Raw genomic sequence first — 17,758 nt, forward strand, 5'->3', positions numbered from 1 at the left:
AATGTATTTCTACCAGTCAGCGATCGGTGTAAAGTTATCTGAACCACTGGATAGCTAACGATAGCTATGTAAATTAGGTTTACTAACTGTTACCTATAACACGATCCAGCTACCTAGACCTAGCTAGCTTGCTAACCCTAGTAACACGCATTTTGTTTTCAGAGCTGGCTAGGCTAGCTAACGTGATCTATGGTATCATGGTATTATTGAACCGCATCTGACCACATACTAGCTTTATGGTCAGAGTTACCGGCACGGCTACCGCCTCTGCGCACCGTGAGGGGAGAACGGTCGGCGAAGGTCCGTTCAAACATCTGGCAATTTGTTTCTGCATTACTTATCAGCAAAAAACGCATATGAAAATATGACGTGAGACTTTGTTATTAACTGATAGGGTGTTCTGGTAAATTCGGCATGTATATAATCATCCAAACAGCTCGCATTTAACAAGTGTTTCCCACAGGTTGACAATTTAGTTATGGAGGTGGTTGTTAACGGGAGGGGGATTAAGGACCCTTATGCGGGATTATCATTACAAACACACGTTTCACAGCCTACTCAAGATCCCAAGGTTTCCAAATATACCAAATATGTCATGCTGAATTACAGGGAAATATGTATAAAATGATGCACAAGACATCTGGATCTTTCCATTTGATGTAATGGCGCAGCCATAAAAAAAATCGTTTTATATTTCGCTCACTTCAATGATGCTTTGGAACGAGCAGGCACAGAATATGTAGGCCTGTATAACATTGTCCTACAGTATGGAAAAAGTAATTTTAAAGCTACTTAAGGGGACATTTTTAAACTACAGTAACTATGGCAGGCCGTTTTAACATTTAATCCTTAAAATGCACTAGTCACTAAAATTAGGTTCTAGTGCTTATTTTCTAATGACTAGTCACTATTCTTCCAGTTACTAGCCACTAATGTAATTTTACCAACGAACAGGTTTTGGATTTCAACAGTATTACAATGTGAGTAATAGTTCATTCACCTAGAACCTTTATGTCTCTGCAGGAGCACTTCTGGAATACTTTGGAGGACCAGCCTCAGCACAGCCAGACCTCTCTGCTTGTCAGGGGACACCAGGTCCATCAACCCAACAAACACCAGATGCAAGTATCTCTTGTCTGATTTGTGAAATTATTTTGCATAATATAGGCTGTATATTATTGGATTGTTGTTTGTCATTTGCACTTTTATCCTGATGCTAGTGACATTTATAGTAGTTAATTGTATGTATGTGTATTCTTGTTCATAAGTTTATAATTTATTCAAAGCATTCTGTTTTTGAAAAAAAAACCATTTTATTTGTTCAGTATTTACAGTTTGCACGTTTGTTTTGATTTTGATGTCTTAACAATGCAACTAAGTTCCTGAAATTAAAAGAATTTTATGTGAAAAATGCAGAATTCGGTCTGATTTATATGCATATGGAATTTGCTTGAAAGTGCTTGAAATAGCGCACCCCCCCGCCCAAACAAGATTTTGCATAGGGCCCCCAACAACCTAGAAACGGCTCTGCTCCAGTGCCTGACAAACTTAGTTGGGACATCCTCTGTTATAAACTTTGGCCCCTTGGTGTGGTGCCTTATCGGCCAGGTTTATAGTCACTGTGTAATAGGTTATCTAGTAACTCCGGGTAACGCACTAGGTAAACATAAGCACCAAGAGAATAATGGGAGTGGAAGAGGCTATCCCACTTCAGATGATAGTCCTTCTCTCGGGTGCCGCTCCACATCGCCATGGGCCAGCGGGGAACAAAACAGCAGGAGGCCCGGGTTCTCCTCCTGGGCCTGGACAACGCTGGCAAATCGACCCTCCTCTACAAACTGAAATACAACGCGTGCGTTAATACCGTCCCTACCATCGGTTTCAATGTGGAAATGATCGAGGCGAGAAAGAACAGGCGGAACATCTCCCTAACCGTGTGGGACGTCGGCGGCCAGGGAAAGATGCGGCAGTACTGGAAGAGTTTCCACCAGGACACAGCGGCCGTCGTGTTCGTTGTGGACAGCTCCGATACGCAGCGCCTGGACGAAGCCCGTCGGGAGCTGGAAAACACACTGAAGAGCGACCTTCTGAAGGGACGGCCGGTGGTCGTCCTCACCAACAAACAGGACGTCAGCGGAGCATTGACTGTCACGGATATAACGGAACGGTTTAACCTCAGGAAAGTTTGTTCAGGTCGGGATTGGTTCGTCCAGCCTTGTTCAGCATCGACGGGCTTTGGGGTTGAAGAAGGCTTCAGACGGGTGGCCCACATGCTCAAACTCCATCAGACTCGGGGATGAAAGACAATATCAGGGATACAGTCTACTATCTCAGGTCCAAGTCAGTCACATCAATGGGTTTAGAGTAGAAGTGGAGTTTTATTTATATGGAAAGTTACTTGGAAACATCTGACAACATATATATTCAAATGCATTTTAAATAACTCTGCTCAAAATCTAAGCTGTTTTACACAACTGTATTAAACCATGTTATACACCAGCTGAGTTTTCAGTGTTTGAATTTTTCAGTGCGATATGTGCACATTTTACGCACAATGAGCCTTGTGCGCAAAATCCCTTACGAAAAAAAAACTATAATCCTATAGGCTAATACATTTTAGAAGGATACAAAATCACAGCAAAACTAGAAGCTTTTATACGAATATTATAGCACAGGAGATCAAATATGCCATAAAGTACACTAAGGTCAATATAAACTTACTATCAGACAGCAGACACAAAATAAGCCACTATAGGAACATTATAGTGATTTTTCGTTAGGGACAATGTAACATATTTAATTATACAGTCTTACAAAAGATGTGTCATTTTTAACATACCTATGTGTCTTCTTTGGGACAACACACACTTGTGTTACTTTTCAACACAAGATATGTTAATAACAACATGTGTTAAAATGTATTGTCATGTGTTACACAAGTGTGTGTAAGAATGTAGCCTCTCACGTCTTCACCAAAGCCCAACACTTTCGATTATTTAGGCTACACAGATAGCACCTTATGCACATTATTATGGGCAATTACATTTGGTTATCTATTAGCAATCATCTTCATTAATTCCACGTTTGGATTCAATGAATTCTCTCATTGATACTACAGCATAAATGTCAGCGAGATATTGAACTAAAGAGATACCAAAATAACTGTCACAGCTCTTATATAGCTCATTGCAATGGCAAAGTGCATAAAAGTCTTGATTTGAAAACGGCTGCGGCGGTCCTCATGTAAGGGCGTCAGTTCAGTAAACCCAACGGCAAACTGCCTGAATCTAATATAGCCTATTTTGCAACCAAAACATTGAAACTCGCTTATATCGACTATGTGTGGACAAGTGGAGCAAAGACTGATGCCTGACAAGATATGTGGCCCATGGTAAGTTATTGTCCAAATAATTTGGTGACGTACAGAGGGAACATTGGTCCTGAACGCTCCTTTGGTATTTTTTTTTAAGATACGGCTTGCAAACAAATTCCTGGGAATTTTTGTTTGATCTTTGCTCTCCATTATATAAACTACAATATCAAATCCTCACTTAGGCTAAGGCATGGCGAGGGCCCAAACCTTGCTGTACCCAACTGACGCCCATGTCATACTTGTCCCTGCTGTGTGTTGGTCTCCGGCCGACCTCTGCACCCGTCCCGTACCGTCTCTTCATACGTCGGCAGGTGTTTGCATTCATCGTATGTGGGCAACTGAGCAGTTGGCGCTGGGTCAGCCAAGCTGTGCGATGTAACGCTCCCCACCAGCGGTTCTTGTGATACGGCAGTAGTTGGGTTCCCATTGTGGGGTGGGGTGTGTCGCCTGGATCTGGAACATACCAATCTCTGGACAAAATAGCCCACGGCGAAGAGAAGCAGCAGAATAAGCACCCCAGAAAGTTTGCGGGTGACCATGGCGATGTTGTAGTAGGTCTTGTCCAGGATTTGCTTGCAACAGGTGACGGTAGTGGTGTCGTTTCCTTGCGCGCAGCAGTCATGGTCATCCCGACAGATATCTTGTCCGCATTTTCGGATCGAATGGACAGTTGTACGAACAAAAAGGCAAACGGTGAAGGCCAGCGTTTGACATCTTAAGAAAAACATCGTTCTTGATATTCAAAGGTATCGACCGATCCAGGTTACTCCGGCGGTGAAGCTGGGAAAGCAGGATGCATGCAAGAGGATGCTGCTTGCCTGCAAAATGCGTTTGGTTGAAGCGCTGACGCAGTGAGCTATCATCAACCACGGCGGACCCAGAGGAAATATATAAAAAAATCTTTTGGATAAACAAATTCATTATCATATGATGCCCTCTCGTTATAGTTAGTGTGCGCACATTGAATATGCAATATTCACTAACGAGCATTTAGGGCTTCTACTCAGCTTAATGTGCATATCAGCACAGCCTTCACAACACGTGAATATGCTAGGAAGCCAAGAATGATGCACCACCAGGCCTTTCAAGTGTACTTCACTAAACTCCTGATCTATTAAGCACTTAGCGGAAATATTGATGCCGTCCATCTAATCGAAAGCACAATCTTGCATACAATATTCTGCGAGTTACATCATTTGATATGAAAGTAAACAGGCGGCGCCGAGGAAATCGACCTGTCCTGTCGGAAGCACTAAGAAATTAGCTATGATTAACGATTATCGATACATGGGGGTGCAGTCTGGGGTGGACATTAAAGCAGGGAGTGTGGCCGAAGAGGAAGGGGGCTTTGGTTGTTTCAGGACCAGGGACAGCGCTCTCAAAACAGTCATGGGGAAACAACTGTGACTGGTCATCTGCGCTGTATGGGGGTACAGGGGGCGCTGTCCGCGGTGCTGAAGCAAATAAACCCAAAATAACGAACCATGCTCTTGTTGACAAAAGCACAAGGAATTCCCTTCTCCATTGTTAATATCGCTTCGTGCATAATCAGGAGGTCAAGTCAGGTCTAAGCTGAATTGGCTACAGTTGTGTATTCAATTGAGTATTCAAACTAAAGAGGAGATGAAGGTGCACAGATCCTGCGCATGTATCAACACGGTATTTATTACACATCTGAATTTCAGGCTTTGAATCAACTGCTACAGCGCACATATGCAGCAGTGATATTTTCCTGACTCATTACCAGTAATAAACTGGTTTGATTCATTCCCTTAATAAAACTATTTTAACTGTGAGTTAAGTAATCAAAAAGTTGCTATACAGTTTCCAAAGTCAAGCAAACCATTACTGCAGAGAACTGTGACTAATAATTTTACTGGAGATGGCAGGCAAGGCCAACATTTTATATTGCATCATACTCTGACAAGGATGAATCAATAATGTGCCTACACAATGAGCAGGTTGTGGGTGGTAATGGAGGGAAGTGCTCACTAATAGTTACAATGTCTGCTTTTCCTCTGGGTTCAAGATAGCTGACATTATCGGAGATGGATCTTGCAGGCATGCAGTCAAAAGGATGCAGTGTATATATTCTCTCTCTCTCTCTCTCTCTCTCACACACACTTCTGTTGCTTGGGCCAAATGAGTCTGAGTGCTCAAATTCCAAGGCAAATTAAAAATTTGTTTGCTAAAACCATACAAGCTTGTGATCAAGGACTATGGATGTTCAAGCATACTGTAAAGATCAGATACAGAACAACGGGAACACATTGCAAGCCTCAAGTTTCCGTGCATTAAGCCATTTCTAACCAAAATAGCTGCTAAAAAAAACAAAACACAAAACAGCCATGTTAAAGTTGTAAAATGTTTATTGGAAAACAGGTTTGTAATGTACAGCAAATGAAAGAACTGAAGTCACAGAAAATACTCTCCAAAGTCAGTAGAAAATCTCAAATATTATTCCCTACAAAAGGGGAAGCACAGCCCAGCACGTTTTCCTGGCTGTCAATGACGTTTACTTACTGTAAACCAGGCAAATCCTTATTCAAATGAGATGGCATCTTGTATGACTGGAATAGCCTCAGTTGTTCTCACAGCAATGTCCGTTTCATTCAAAATGCTTATGTTTCCTCTCTGTGGGGTTTCCAAGACCTCGGGTGCCTGTTAATGCATCTGCTGGCTTTGAAGGCAGCAGCGATAGAGTCTCAGGTTTCTTCCTCTGCGCAGTATTAACTGTGGATTTCAGTCTCAGGTGGTGCTGTTCCTGGAGGGAGCACTGTTGTGGAAACGGCTGGCTTTGTGACAAGTTTTCTGGAAGGCAGGATGACCAGGGGTCCCAGGTGGGTGACCTTCGTCCTCTCTGGAAACAAACAGGTGGCGTCTCATTGACAAACGTGAAAGAATCTCTTTGGGCTGCTTTAAACTTGGCGAACAAAGTTTAAAATCTGTCCATGAAGTTGATTTACATTACATTGCACTTAAAGTGGGTTGAAGAAAGATTTAATGCATCTTAGTATCTAATTATGTTAATGTCCGTTACACCCACCTTCTTTAGAGTCGGCTCCTCTCTTCATCAGTCTAGCAGAGGATGAGGATGGTAGAGGTTTGCTGGGCTGGTGCATGCCGGGACGCAAACGGAAATAGTTGGCTGGGTTTTGTTTGGGCCTGTTCCAGACAGTGTCCTGTGTAGTGATAGCAGGTCTGGTTGTGGTTCTGATGGTAGGTTTGGGGGATTCTATAGACTGTGGCTCCTTAAACCGCTGGGAGACGTCACAGCCTCTGCATGCCTCGTCATTCCCATCTACCGACTGCCATCTGGATGAGAAGGAAATTGTTAAATTAAGAAAATTAGCAATTTAAAAAAATCCCATCCATCAAATAAGAGTGATCAACCAACTGAATTAAAAAAAAGAATCAAACACATGGAACACACAACTTGCATCCTGTGTTGGTTAAGATTATGTGGTGGCTGAAATAGTGAGCCTTTAGTGTTTAATGAGAAGGGGGAAGCTTTTAAGATGACATGGAATTACTGTGGGTCAGGAGGTCCTCAACTAGGATTCTTGGGGGGACAGTAACAAACAAAAAACATTGCTATTTTTCAATTTGTAAAGGAACCCAGGGGACCCAAGCAAGGACGTCCTGATCAGCAAGAGTTCTGGGTCAATGCAAAACTACTGAGCAAATGTTAAACACTGCCAACACTCAGAAAATAAGCTACAGAGTTGTACCTTTCGACAAAAAGGTATATATATTAATTTCTTGACAGTGAAACAGCACAGACTTTGTGGTGTAGCAGGCAGAATGGACCACATTGTACTTAAGACAGCTCCATGAATATCACACCTGTTCTCAATGAAAGAGCAGGCCCGGTTCTGAGAGCCGACTGCTAGCAAGGCCGGGACAGCCTTCACATAGCAGGTGATATAGATCTGTGGGAGAGACGGCAGATATTTCAATGTGCAGTAATTCAAACTCTTCTTTCAGGCTCAATCCAGTCTCAGTTCTGACAGACTGAACAGAGAAAGGGGAATAATTTGAGTATCACACTGGCAAGCATGTTGTACATTAAACAATTCATAGAAAAATGACTTGTTTGGACAGGAGAGGTAACTGACCAGATGGCTAGACTCCTGGTAGAACCTGAAGGCTTCCAGCTGGAATCTCAGCTTGTGCTGCTGAACTCTTGGTAGGAAACGTGAGCTGGAGCTCGTCAGATAAGCATCAGCAAGACATCTGGAAGGACAGCACAGGAAGACAAACATTGGGAATACAGAAATTTTAATTTCAATCGAAAGGCAAACAATTCAAACTTTAACTAGAGGAAGGGAATTATCATTTCAGTACACAAAAATGTTCAGTTTAGGGTTATGGGACTATGTCTAGAAGTTAAAAGGTTTGGTTGCTTCATGTGTGTTTATCCATTCCAACAGCTCACCCATAATGTTCAATAAAGTCGTATCTCAAGGTGGCCTCTGCATCAGGAGTCGCTGTGGCAACACAATGGTCTACATAGACTCGTAGGGGCATGTGGCTGCCCATGATGACAGATACTTCCAGATGAATGGGGTCACCCAGAAAGTAGACATGAGATCCCCTCTGAAACTGCCAGTCATCTGAGCAGAGGACACAATGATGAAAAAGGATGAGAAAGCCAAGAATCAACTCTAATGTTGATTCTTTTGCCATACAACAGGTAACTTTAAAGTGCAAGCATTAAACAAAAGCATGAAACTCATTAAGATGCTTAATACCAGTCATGAGCTGCAGACTGAAGTCCATTTCATCCTCAGCTGTGGCTTTGGAGACAAAAGGAGCCCAGGTGGGGTTCAGAGCAATGCCATCCACAGCATATCTCCTGGAAACAGACGGCTTTTTAGCAATATTTCTTACATCATTTCTTAGCATTGTTAAAATTCCCCAAGAAGGAATAATGCAAGACTAATCCAATGCTACACACTTCAACTCTTCTATCAAATGCAATGTACTCACTTTTCATAATGGCATTCAACTGGAATAGTTGCTCCATCCAGTCGAAGCACACCGTCAGAGGAAGGTTCAGGTGAGTAGACCAGGATGTTGGAATAGATAAGTTTCTCATTTGTGGACTGAAAAAGGATAAATGTTTAATGGCTTTCCACATATATCAGGTACCCATTTTTATTGTTGCTATATACTATAAAAGAACAGGTTTTCCTAATCCTAATATCAGTCACTAAACCATGGTTGTCATTTTAGGAGCCTAAGTCAAAGCTTGCTGGAGCACAAATATGCAAACCAGGACAGCTGGATACCTAAATTTCATACTGGCTTAACGCCCAAGTTACACGCCTAGACATCTAACTTGAACTGAATTCCATAAAAGTGTTAAACTTCAAACAAATTGGACTGCCACAAGAAAACAACATCAAGTTACAGATAGTTTAGTTCCACAGTCCATCAAGTGGGCTTGAATGGTGAATTCTGCCTCTCCGGATGGGACTGCTGTGCACGCGCTCCCTTTGCTCACTGAATCCGAGCCCAAGTGCAAATGTCTGCCGTCCACCAGAAGGCCTGTGTCAAACAGGTCAGCCTGCACCACGACCTCCAGCGAATCCGCATGGCACGTGACGACGACAGCGCTTGGAGGCCGCGCGCTGGGTTCCGCGCTTTGCTGCTGTTTCACCGCAGCCACTTCGGGCTGGATGTTATGAAATCTGTTCGGGATGTAGGAGTTTTCTGTAGTGGAGCCACGTTGCGGCCTGTACACGTACTGACAGTGCGTGAGTGTCGAAACGGCGAGAAGGGCGATGATCCACCACGGGGAACTTTGCTGAAGGTCCATGATGCCTGGGCTCGCTAATCCAGCTTTGGCAAAGTGTCGGCGTCCACAGCACCCACTGAAAATCAAACGTGGTCCAATCATTGATTAGGTGCAGCCCATTAACACCTGGACCAAAAGATGGTTGATTGGTGGGCTGCTCAGCATAACCTCATCTCTCAATCACAGTTCCTTTTAGGTCTCCTGTTTTTTTTGTTTTTTGTTTGTTTGTTTTTTAGCCGTAATCATTATTTTAAATGTCTGAAGTGTTCATCTAATAGATTGCTTTAGTCTTTGTAATTAAACTTCATATAACAATTTCATGGCTGTATTTTACACTAGGTGGCAGTACAACCACAGATATCAGTTAAAGTGAACTATTCAAAACCATTTAGTTTCCACTGATTTGAATTTAATCGAGAAATGAATTTAATTGAATAGTGTTGGTTTATCAGTAATAAATAAAATCCTTCTTGGGGAACCAGAGATCCCTTTATAAGCTCTGTTAAGCTTTCTTCTCTGAAACAGGTCTCGCTAACAATCATCTGAGGAGCTATAAGCTAAAAGGGGCAGATAACCAGTCTGAAGTGCATTCATACCACAGCATTTACATTATATATTGACTATTGAAACCTGCATACATGCCTTATCTTTCTTAAACAGCTTACACTGGTCTGCAGTGAGCATTAAAGCCACATGACCTTTCATCCTCTCCATAAAGTCTCATCCAATCTGTTCAGGAAAATGTCTGTAGCTCCTATGAGAGATGCCAAACTGCTTTGAGAGGCAACTATAGGGCCTGTAAACACAAACACAACCAAACTATCAATAAAGTAATTCTCAAAATGCTTCTTCACTTTCAGCAGTCTAGTGTAGTTTCACCTGAAATTCTTCAGGGCGTCTGAACCCCAAAAAGAGTTGAGCATATTGACTCTTACTGATAGAATAGTGCAACTTTTGGAAGAAAGAGGAAAATTAAATTAATGAATACAGACACTAGCTATTTTGTTTGAACCAAGTGGCATAATGGTAACACTTTATAATAACCATCATTAATAAATGGTAAATTGATAGTTAATTAAACTTTAGTTAATAGTCTATTTATAATTTATGTTATTTTATCATTCATTTGTGTAATATAAAATCATTTGTTTATAAATTATATATTTTATCATAGCTTTTTACCCTTTTTACCGTCTCTTATCAGCTATGATACAATATATAATTTATAAACAAATGATTTTATATTACACAAACTAATGATAAAATAACATAAATTATAGCATTACTAATAATTAGTAAACATTATTAATGATCATTTCATTGTTTGTTAACAGTAAAATAACTATTAACTAAAGTTTAATTAACTATCAATTTACCATTTATTAATGATGGTTATTATAAAGTGTTACCATGAAAACTAGGCCTATAACTTGCTAAACAAAGAAACTATGTTTGGTAGGGTCCTATTTGATAATGCAGAGTTGTTCAATTTCATATTGCATTTCAACGTAGATCTTTAATTTTTAGATTGGATTATGTATTAATCTCAGTGACAGATCAGAAATGCAAGTATATTGCATTTTCTCACTTGAAATGATATTCAAGGGGAGTTTTTAAAAGCAACTTTTCAAAAATCCATGCCCCCAGACCCCCCCTAGCACTTCTGAGGATGTGCCCTTTTAAAGATTTGTTTTATGGCATTTCTGCTTTATTAGACAGTTCACAGTGAAAACAGATTGAAAAGATGGGAGAGAGTCACAAGCAACAAAGGTCCAAGGCCAATTTCAAACCCAAGACGTTGCTTTAAACATGGTAGGTGTCTTAGCCAACTGAGCCACCAGGACAGTCCAGAAGTTGCCCTTTTAGAGAACTTTGCCCCTGTCCCTTTCAGTCTGTGCACTCCTGCTCTACAGTACTGCAGCTGTACTTTTTCTCCTGCGTCTCCCCACTCTGTCTTCTTCTCTACATTCCAGTCCTCTAAATAAATTGAAATGCTAGAGCGGCCTGCCTACTTTCCTTTTGAACAAAACAAACAAAAAATGATTAAATGGTTTTTACAAGCTCTCTGTGGAGAGCGTGTCATAGGTCTGTCTCAACCAGCGTGGCCACAAACCTCAGACTTACACGGAATTTCCCCAACAGGCAAGAGGATGCATACTGAAACATATAGAGAGTTAACATCACACTTTCGCTCAGGTTTTATGAATCAGCAACATTCACTCAGCCTATAAATAGCTACACTGTTGGGGGGGAGGGGTGTCCATGAATTCATGACAGACAATAGAAAAAACAATAAACATTAAGTTATGTAGTTATATGATCACTTTGATACTTGACACGTTTGATCTGTCTCAACATGTGAAAGGGCCGACCCATACTAGAGGACACACTCTAGATCTAGTTATTACTAAGGGTGTTAACATATCAAATGTCACTGTGCTTGATGTTGCTCTATCAGATAATTTCTGTGTATTCTTTGATCTGTCTATTACACCAAAAATCAACATTAGATCTGAAATTGTATACCAGAATACCAGAACACTTTTTATGGAAGCCATCAAATCTGAAACTGCCCCAGCTTCAAATCATGTTGATGATCTACTGAATACCTTCAATTCTAAAATTTTGAATGTAATTGATGCCATTGCATGATCGCTAGTAAGCAAAAGGCACCATGGAGAAACACTCATTCTGTAAGGGCACAGAAAGGGAGTGCCGGAAAGCAGAGTGAAAATGGTGTAAATCAAACCTCCAGATTCACTTTGAAATCTATAAAGAAAAATTACACATTTACAGTCTGAACTTGAAAAGTGCTAGGCAATCATTTTTCTATGAGATCATCAACAAGAACAGTAACAATTCACACATCTTATGTGCTACCGTTGACAGGTTAACTAACCCTCCAGTTCCAATATTCCCAGAACTAGTTTCTACCAGCAAATGTGGCGAGCTTGCATCCTTTTTCAATGACAAGATTCAAGGCATCAGACATGCTATTAACTCCTCAATGCCAAACAAAAAAGCATCATCACTGCAGTCTTCCAGAAGTAACTTGGTAGGTATGACACAATTTAATCCCATTGACGACAAAACACTCCAAGAAACTGTCTCCAATCTCAAATCATCCACCTGTTGCCTTGATGTTTTACCCACTAGCTTTGAGCAGCCTGGCGAAAGAACTAATACTTGTAGTTTACAATTCTCTCCAATCTGGCATTTTTCCAAAGGCTTTGAAAACTGCAGTCATTAAGTCTCTCCTAAAGAAGAGCAGTCTTGATGCTACTGTACTGGATAACTGTCGACCGATATCAAACTTACCGTTTTTAGGTAAAGTTATTGAAAAAGTTGTTCACCAACAACTTAGTAACTTTCTAACGCTGACCAATTGCTTCGATAACTTTCAATCAGGATTTCGGCCCCATTACAGCACTGACACTGCACTCATAAAGTTACTTAATGACATTCGCCTGAACAATGACTCAGGCAAAGTCTCTGTTTTAGTACTGTTGGATCTTAGTGCTGCCTTTGACACTGTGGACCTTACAATTCTATTACAAAGATTAGAAAACTGGGTGGGACTCTCTGGAACTGTCCTTAAGTGGTTCAAGTCATATCTTCATGACAGAAAGTACTTTGTCTCCATTGGAAACTGTGTGTCTGAGCAGATAGCCATGACCCTGCGGGGTTCCACAGGGGTCCATTTTGGGACCTCTCCTGTTCAATCTCTATATGCTTCCTTTAGGCCAAATCCTACAAAATAATAAAGTAGCCTACCATAATTATGCAGATGACATGCAAATCTACATATCACTTGACTATGGACCTGTTGAAACTCTGTGTCACTGCATCGAACAAATCAATGACTGGATGTGGCAAAATGTTCTCCAACTAAACAGAAATAAGACTGAGATAATTTGGAGCACAGAAAGAAAGACAGAATGTCTGCTCTCACCTTGACTCCCTGTCCCTCATAACTAAGAGTCAAGCCAGAAATCTTGGCGTTATCCTGGACTCAGATTTAAATTTCAATAGCCACATCAAATCGGTAACTTCGTCAGCTTACTACCATCTAAAAAATATTGCAAGAGTCAGAGGAATAATGTCCAAACAAGACCTAGTAAGGCTTACCCACGCCTTTATTTCCAGTAGATTGGATTACTGCAATGGTCTGTTCACAGGGCTTTCAAAAAAAGCTCTTCGGCAACTCCAACTTATTCAGAACGCTGCTGCCAGGGTCCTGACAAAAACTAAGAAATACGACCACATTACACCAGTTCTAAAATCCTTACACTGCCTACCAGTCACTCAGAGAATTGATTTCAAAATCTTGCTGCTTGTCTACAAATCACTCTGTGGCTCTGGGCCCAAATACATCTCTGACATGCTTGTGCTATATGAACCTTCTAGGACCCTTAGGACATCTGGGGCCGGCCTACTGGCTGTCCAAGAGTTAGAACAAAACACGGTGAAGCAGCGTTTTGTTATCATGCAACACAGACCTGGAATAACCTCCCAGATGATATTAGACAAGCCTCGACTCTGACCACTTTTAAGTCAAAGCTAAAAACTTTCTTATTTTACACTGCCTACTCTACCCTGTAATGGCTAAAAACGTATCTTTTCTGCTTAGCTTTTAAATAACAATAATTTTAACTCTTTCTGTTCAGGATCCCAACAGAGCTGACACGGGCAAGTACGAATTTTCATTCGTCTTGTCCAGGTAATGCTTACTTGCGCATGAGTGAACACTATATGTGGGGGGGACAGAGCTTTACCCTGTATGATTCTCATCCATCTCTGGATGGTGAAGTTTTTGACCAAGAGGAGAATCTATGATTCTTGTCTGCCTTAGGCAGTGAGATCTGACGTAAATATCAGATCAAGAGTAGAATCAGGAAGGACAGGGGAAAAGAAAATTACAGAAAAACATATGGGTTCACTCAATGTGCATCTAAAAGTGGGAGTATTTGTTGTGTTCTTTCATCTTTCTATCTCATTTGATTTGAACTGCACTAGTTTACTTTTTAAGTCTTTTATCTTTTGTATCTCTTGTCTGTACTTTTGCACTTTTTAATTGTAAATCTTTTACCTTTACTGTATTTTTATCACTCCGTAAAGCACTTTGAATTACCCCAGTGTATGAAATGTGCTATACAAATAAAGCTGCCTTGCCTTGCCTTGATGTATGAAATTAACTCTAAAATATATATAATAAATAGCCTTTACTCACTGTACAGTTTCTTGTACTGTGACACTGTAGGCTCATTATATCTACTGTGACCCCTTCACTGAACACTGAACAAGATAACACAAGTCACAGTAAAAACCATGCCACAGTAAACTGGTGGAATGAAAACCTCACTGAAATATGTCTTTGGCTGAGTGGCAGTGAAAGGTGTAATATTTGATTTTTCTCAATGAGATGAGTGGCTGGTGGTGCTGAGTTCCAGGAATCTATGTTGTGTGTGTGGATTAATGACAAAAGCCATTGTGGCAGGGAAATCACCTGCTGTATTTAGTGATCCAGGCTGACCATAAGGTCATTGAGTGTTTCCAATTAAACTAAAGGAACTGTTGTCTATTTTGAGCTGAGTTTCTATAAACCATACATCATCACTCAGTGGTTGCAATAGATTATCCTAGGTGTCAGTCAAAGTCATTGAAGTGTTACTGTAGTTTCTCTATAGCAGAGAAAAAACAAACAAACCTTAATACTCGTTCAGTAATATGTTTGCTAGAGTTAAAGTGATAGGAAAACAGCAAAACTGAATAAATGAATAACAGAGAGCTCATTTATGCAAGAAAATATGTATTTCACATGTTTTTTTTATACAGAATCAAGTGAATGACATAATAAATAATAAATAGTTGAAAATAAATAGAATAAATAGCCTATAGTCTATAAATAAATTATAAAATAAACATGAAAATATCTTCTGGATGTTTAAATACCAATTAAGTTAATACCTTCAATGTAAATATAAAAAGTAGTAAAATAGACCTAAGTGTTTTCTTTTACATTTGATCGATTATTGATTTGTAACATGAACTGTTACTGTAGTTTCTGTATTTATTCTAGAGAACCTAATCTAATCTATTATAGTTCAGTGACAATTCATTTATTGTGTTCCCCAGAATTAATGTATCCAATGACTCTGTTGATTGTGATGGTGCGGACCTGGAAGCCCTTCAGCACTTTGCAAAGGTGGAGTCTCTCCTCATAGGTGCTTGGACGGTCTGGAGCCTTCGAACAAACACAGACACAACCATGATGAATATTCTGTTTGATTTTTGATTCCTTGACTATAAGCATTATGCCTTTTGCTTTAATATAAGTCCAGAAGGAACAAGTTTTATTACGGTAAAAAAAAACATTAACAAGTTTGAAGTCATAGTGACTTTAGTAAATTTCCATTAAACGCCTCTTTTCTATCTATTATCTCTTACCTCATTTAAGGCTGAGTCTTTGGACAGAGACCATGCGAAGCAGTTCTGTTGAGAGCAAAGAATTCATTTTTAACATTTTCCTTCCACCCGTTCAAATTTTTTTCACATTTATCATAGCCATGTCATATCTAAAACAAATCAGGTATAACGGGCGATTTGGTGATTTGGTTATTTAACTCAGCCACTGATCAGACAACAGAGTAGATACACATGATATTAAAAACAACATTGAAGTGCTGCATCCTTATGAAAGAACAAGTATGTGATTGTAAACAGTGGATTACACTGAGCCATGTTGAGTGAACCATCTAAAATCCACAGCACACTGTATCTCCTTGTAAAGTGTATGGCTTAAAATGAGTCCATGTATCTCACCTCCATGAGTTCTCGGAGGCTGAACAGGACAGTCGGACTGAGTAAATGCTCTGGATCTGGCTGAGCTCCTAGAAGGTTGCTGTAGTAAAGCAGATCCTCCCCAATGTTTGTCAGACATGACTCCTAGATGGGAAAACAGCAAATACATACATACATAAATACATAATAATTAGACAGCAAAATACCTACCAGTGTCAGCAACACTGTCAAAACTGTAAAAATGTTTTTTCCCTACTTCACGGTCACTGTAAGCTTTAAATCACTGCTAGGCTATTAAAAACAATTCTCTGACTGATATTCTAAAGGTGGAGCTTTTGGCACATGAACAGGGAAACGGAGGACAAAATTGCACGGACCTGATCAAATTCAGATTTTGTGACTCCAGAGCATGTTGATTCCTGTGGGATAAAACACAGTTAGATTTTGAGCGAAAGAACAGTGCCAAAGCAGTCCTTTATGTGTTTGGACATATAACTGATTATATTAGGGTACATTAGGGTATGCTGTATGATAATGTAATTTGGATGTAGGCCAAATCTAGATGTATTTCACAGAATAAATGTTGCTTTCAGTGTCTACCTCTGGTGCACACACTGACGCCGTCCTAGACTCCATGTTCAGCTCCACACTCTGCGCCATGCAATCGATTCCTTTGAACAGGTTATTCTACGACAAGGAAAGGAAATTTCTTATCCATAACTGTAAATTAAAGACAGACTGATGATGTTAATCTGCTAACTGAAGTAATCTATCTTAATTTGCTCTGATATAGGCCTACCTGTGTGAGTGCGTCAGTGATATTCCATAGAAGTGACTGTGCGTAAAAGACGCAGGAGTCTGTCACCTGGCCTTTACGCATCGGCTGGACTGGTGACGACTGGCTGACCTGCCACAGGGGACAGGTAAGCACAAGCAGCAGCAGAGCAGGAGTGGAGTCTGGAAGAGAGAGACACACATAGTTTCATATCAGAATTCTGCGATCTCAATTATTTTGTTGCAAAGACAGGATATTGTTTGTTTCATACTCACAGAGCTTGGTGTTTGCCATCTTGGATGCAACTGTTTATTCGGATTCCTTTGAGTTACTGACTGGTCTCAGATCTTTTAAGAGTTTTATACCCAGGCCGGTGCAGGGATTTTCCTCACCAATACACACAATAATGTGTTGACACCTAAATTGAAAGTGATCCAGTGGAGGCTGTGTAATTTCCTATTTGGGATAGCCATTACTGAATGTGTTAGTGAAACTGGAATTAACACAAACACTGATGAGTAAAAGGCCTTGACATTGACCTTGAGGTTAACACTGAAGTTGACATAATTGTTGACTATTTACAGATGACATTTCCAACGAGGGTGAGGAGTTTCGCCGTTCAATTAGAGGAAAACATATTGTATGTTAATTAGAGGAAAACATAGTGAGAGATTGTGGAATGTAGAATAATCTAATAGAGATTAAAAATACCCTCCATTTAGGGAAATTAGAATGTTATAGATTTAAATGGAAAAAAATGATGAAAAAAACATAATTTTCTTCATATAAATGTTTTTCATGTAAATATAAAAAAACCCATTGCATATAAAGTTAAATGAGCCATTTACAGTTTTAACTAGAAGGGCACTCGGAGAGCGCAGACCTCCGCCAAGGTTCGTGCTATTATTGCTTGTTCGTGAGTCGGATCCAGATCCGCTCCAAAATTGCATGGGGTTCTTCCTTGGCCCATGCTACACCCTTCCACAAAGTTTAATGAAAATCGGGC

At 40.3% G+C, this 17,758-nt stretch overlaps 3 protein-coding genes across 3 annotated transcripts; 1 reads left to right on the forward strand and 2 right to left on the reverse strand.

Annotated features, from left to right (window-relative positions):
- Positions 1–1,751: 1,751 nt before the first annotated feature.
- arl14 (ADP-ribosylation factor-like 14) lies at positions 1,752–2,300 on the forward strand. The gene has a single exon (XM_071518572.1). It carries the CDS (start codon positions 1,752–1,754, stop codon positions 2,298–2,300), a length of 549 nt encoding a protein of 182 aa, XP_071374673.1.
- A 3,821-nt stretch (positions 2,301–6,121) lies between these two features.
- Positions 6,122–9,197, reverse strand: LOC139643382 (zona pellucida sperm-binding protein 3-like). Its single transcript, XM_071518523.1, has 8 exons — positions 8,790–9,197; positions 8,366–8,481; positions 8,128–8,231; positions 7,812–7,989; positions 7,492–7,609; positions 7,220–7,305; positions 6,420–6,688; positions 6,122–6,231 (listed from the first exon to the last, which is right to left on the reverse strand). The coding sequence occupies exons 1-8, from the start codon at positions 9,195–9,197 to the stop codon at positions 6,122–6,124; spliced, it is 1,389 nt and encodes a 462-aa protein (XP_071374624.1).
- A 6,094-nt stretch (positions 9,198–15,291) lies between these two features.
- On the reverse strand, positions 15,292–17,046 carry LOC139643400 (interleukin-12 subunit alpha). Its single transcript, XM_071518542.1, has 7 exons — positions 17,028–17,046; positions 16,777–16,934; positions 16,578–16,664; positions 16,355–16,396; positions 15,999–16,121; positions 15,624–15,668; positions 15,292–15,420 (listed from the first exon to the last, which is right to left on the reverse strand). The coding sequence occupies exons 1-7, from the start codon at positions 17,044–17,046 to the stop codon at positions 15,292–15,294; spliced, it is 603 nt and encodes a 200-aa protein (XP_071374643.1).
- Between the last annotated feature and the right edge of the window lie 712 nt (positions 17,047–17,758).

Source organism: Centroberyx affinis, unplaced genomic scaffold, assembly GCF_046629955.1.
Source record: "Centroberyx affinis isolate AG114_WGS23_722 - 3 ecotype Tasmania unplaced genomic scaffold, CSIRO-AGI_Caff_v1 ptg000048l_1, whole genome shotgun sequence".
NCBI lineage: Eukaryota > Metazoa > Chordata > Actinopteri > Beryciformes > Berycidae > Centroberyx > Centroberyx affinis.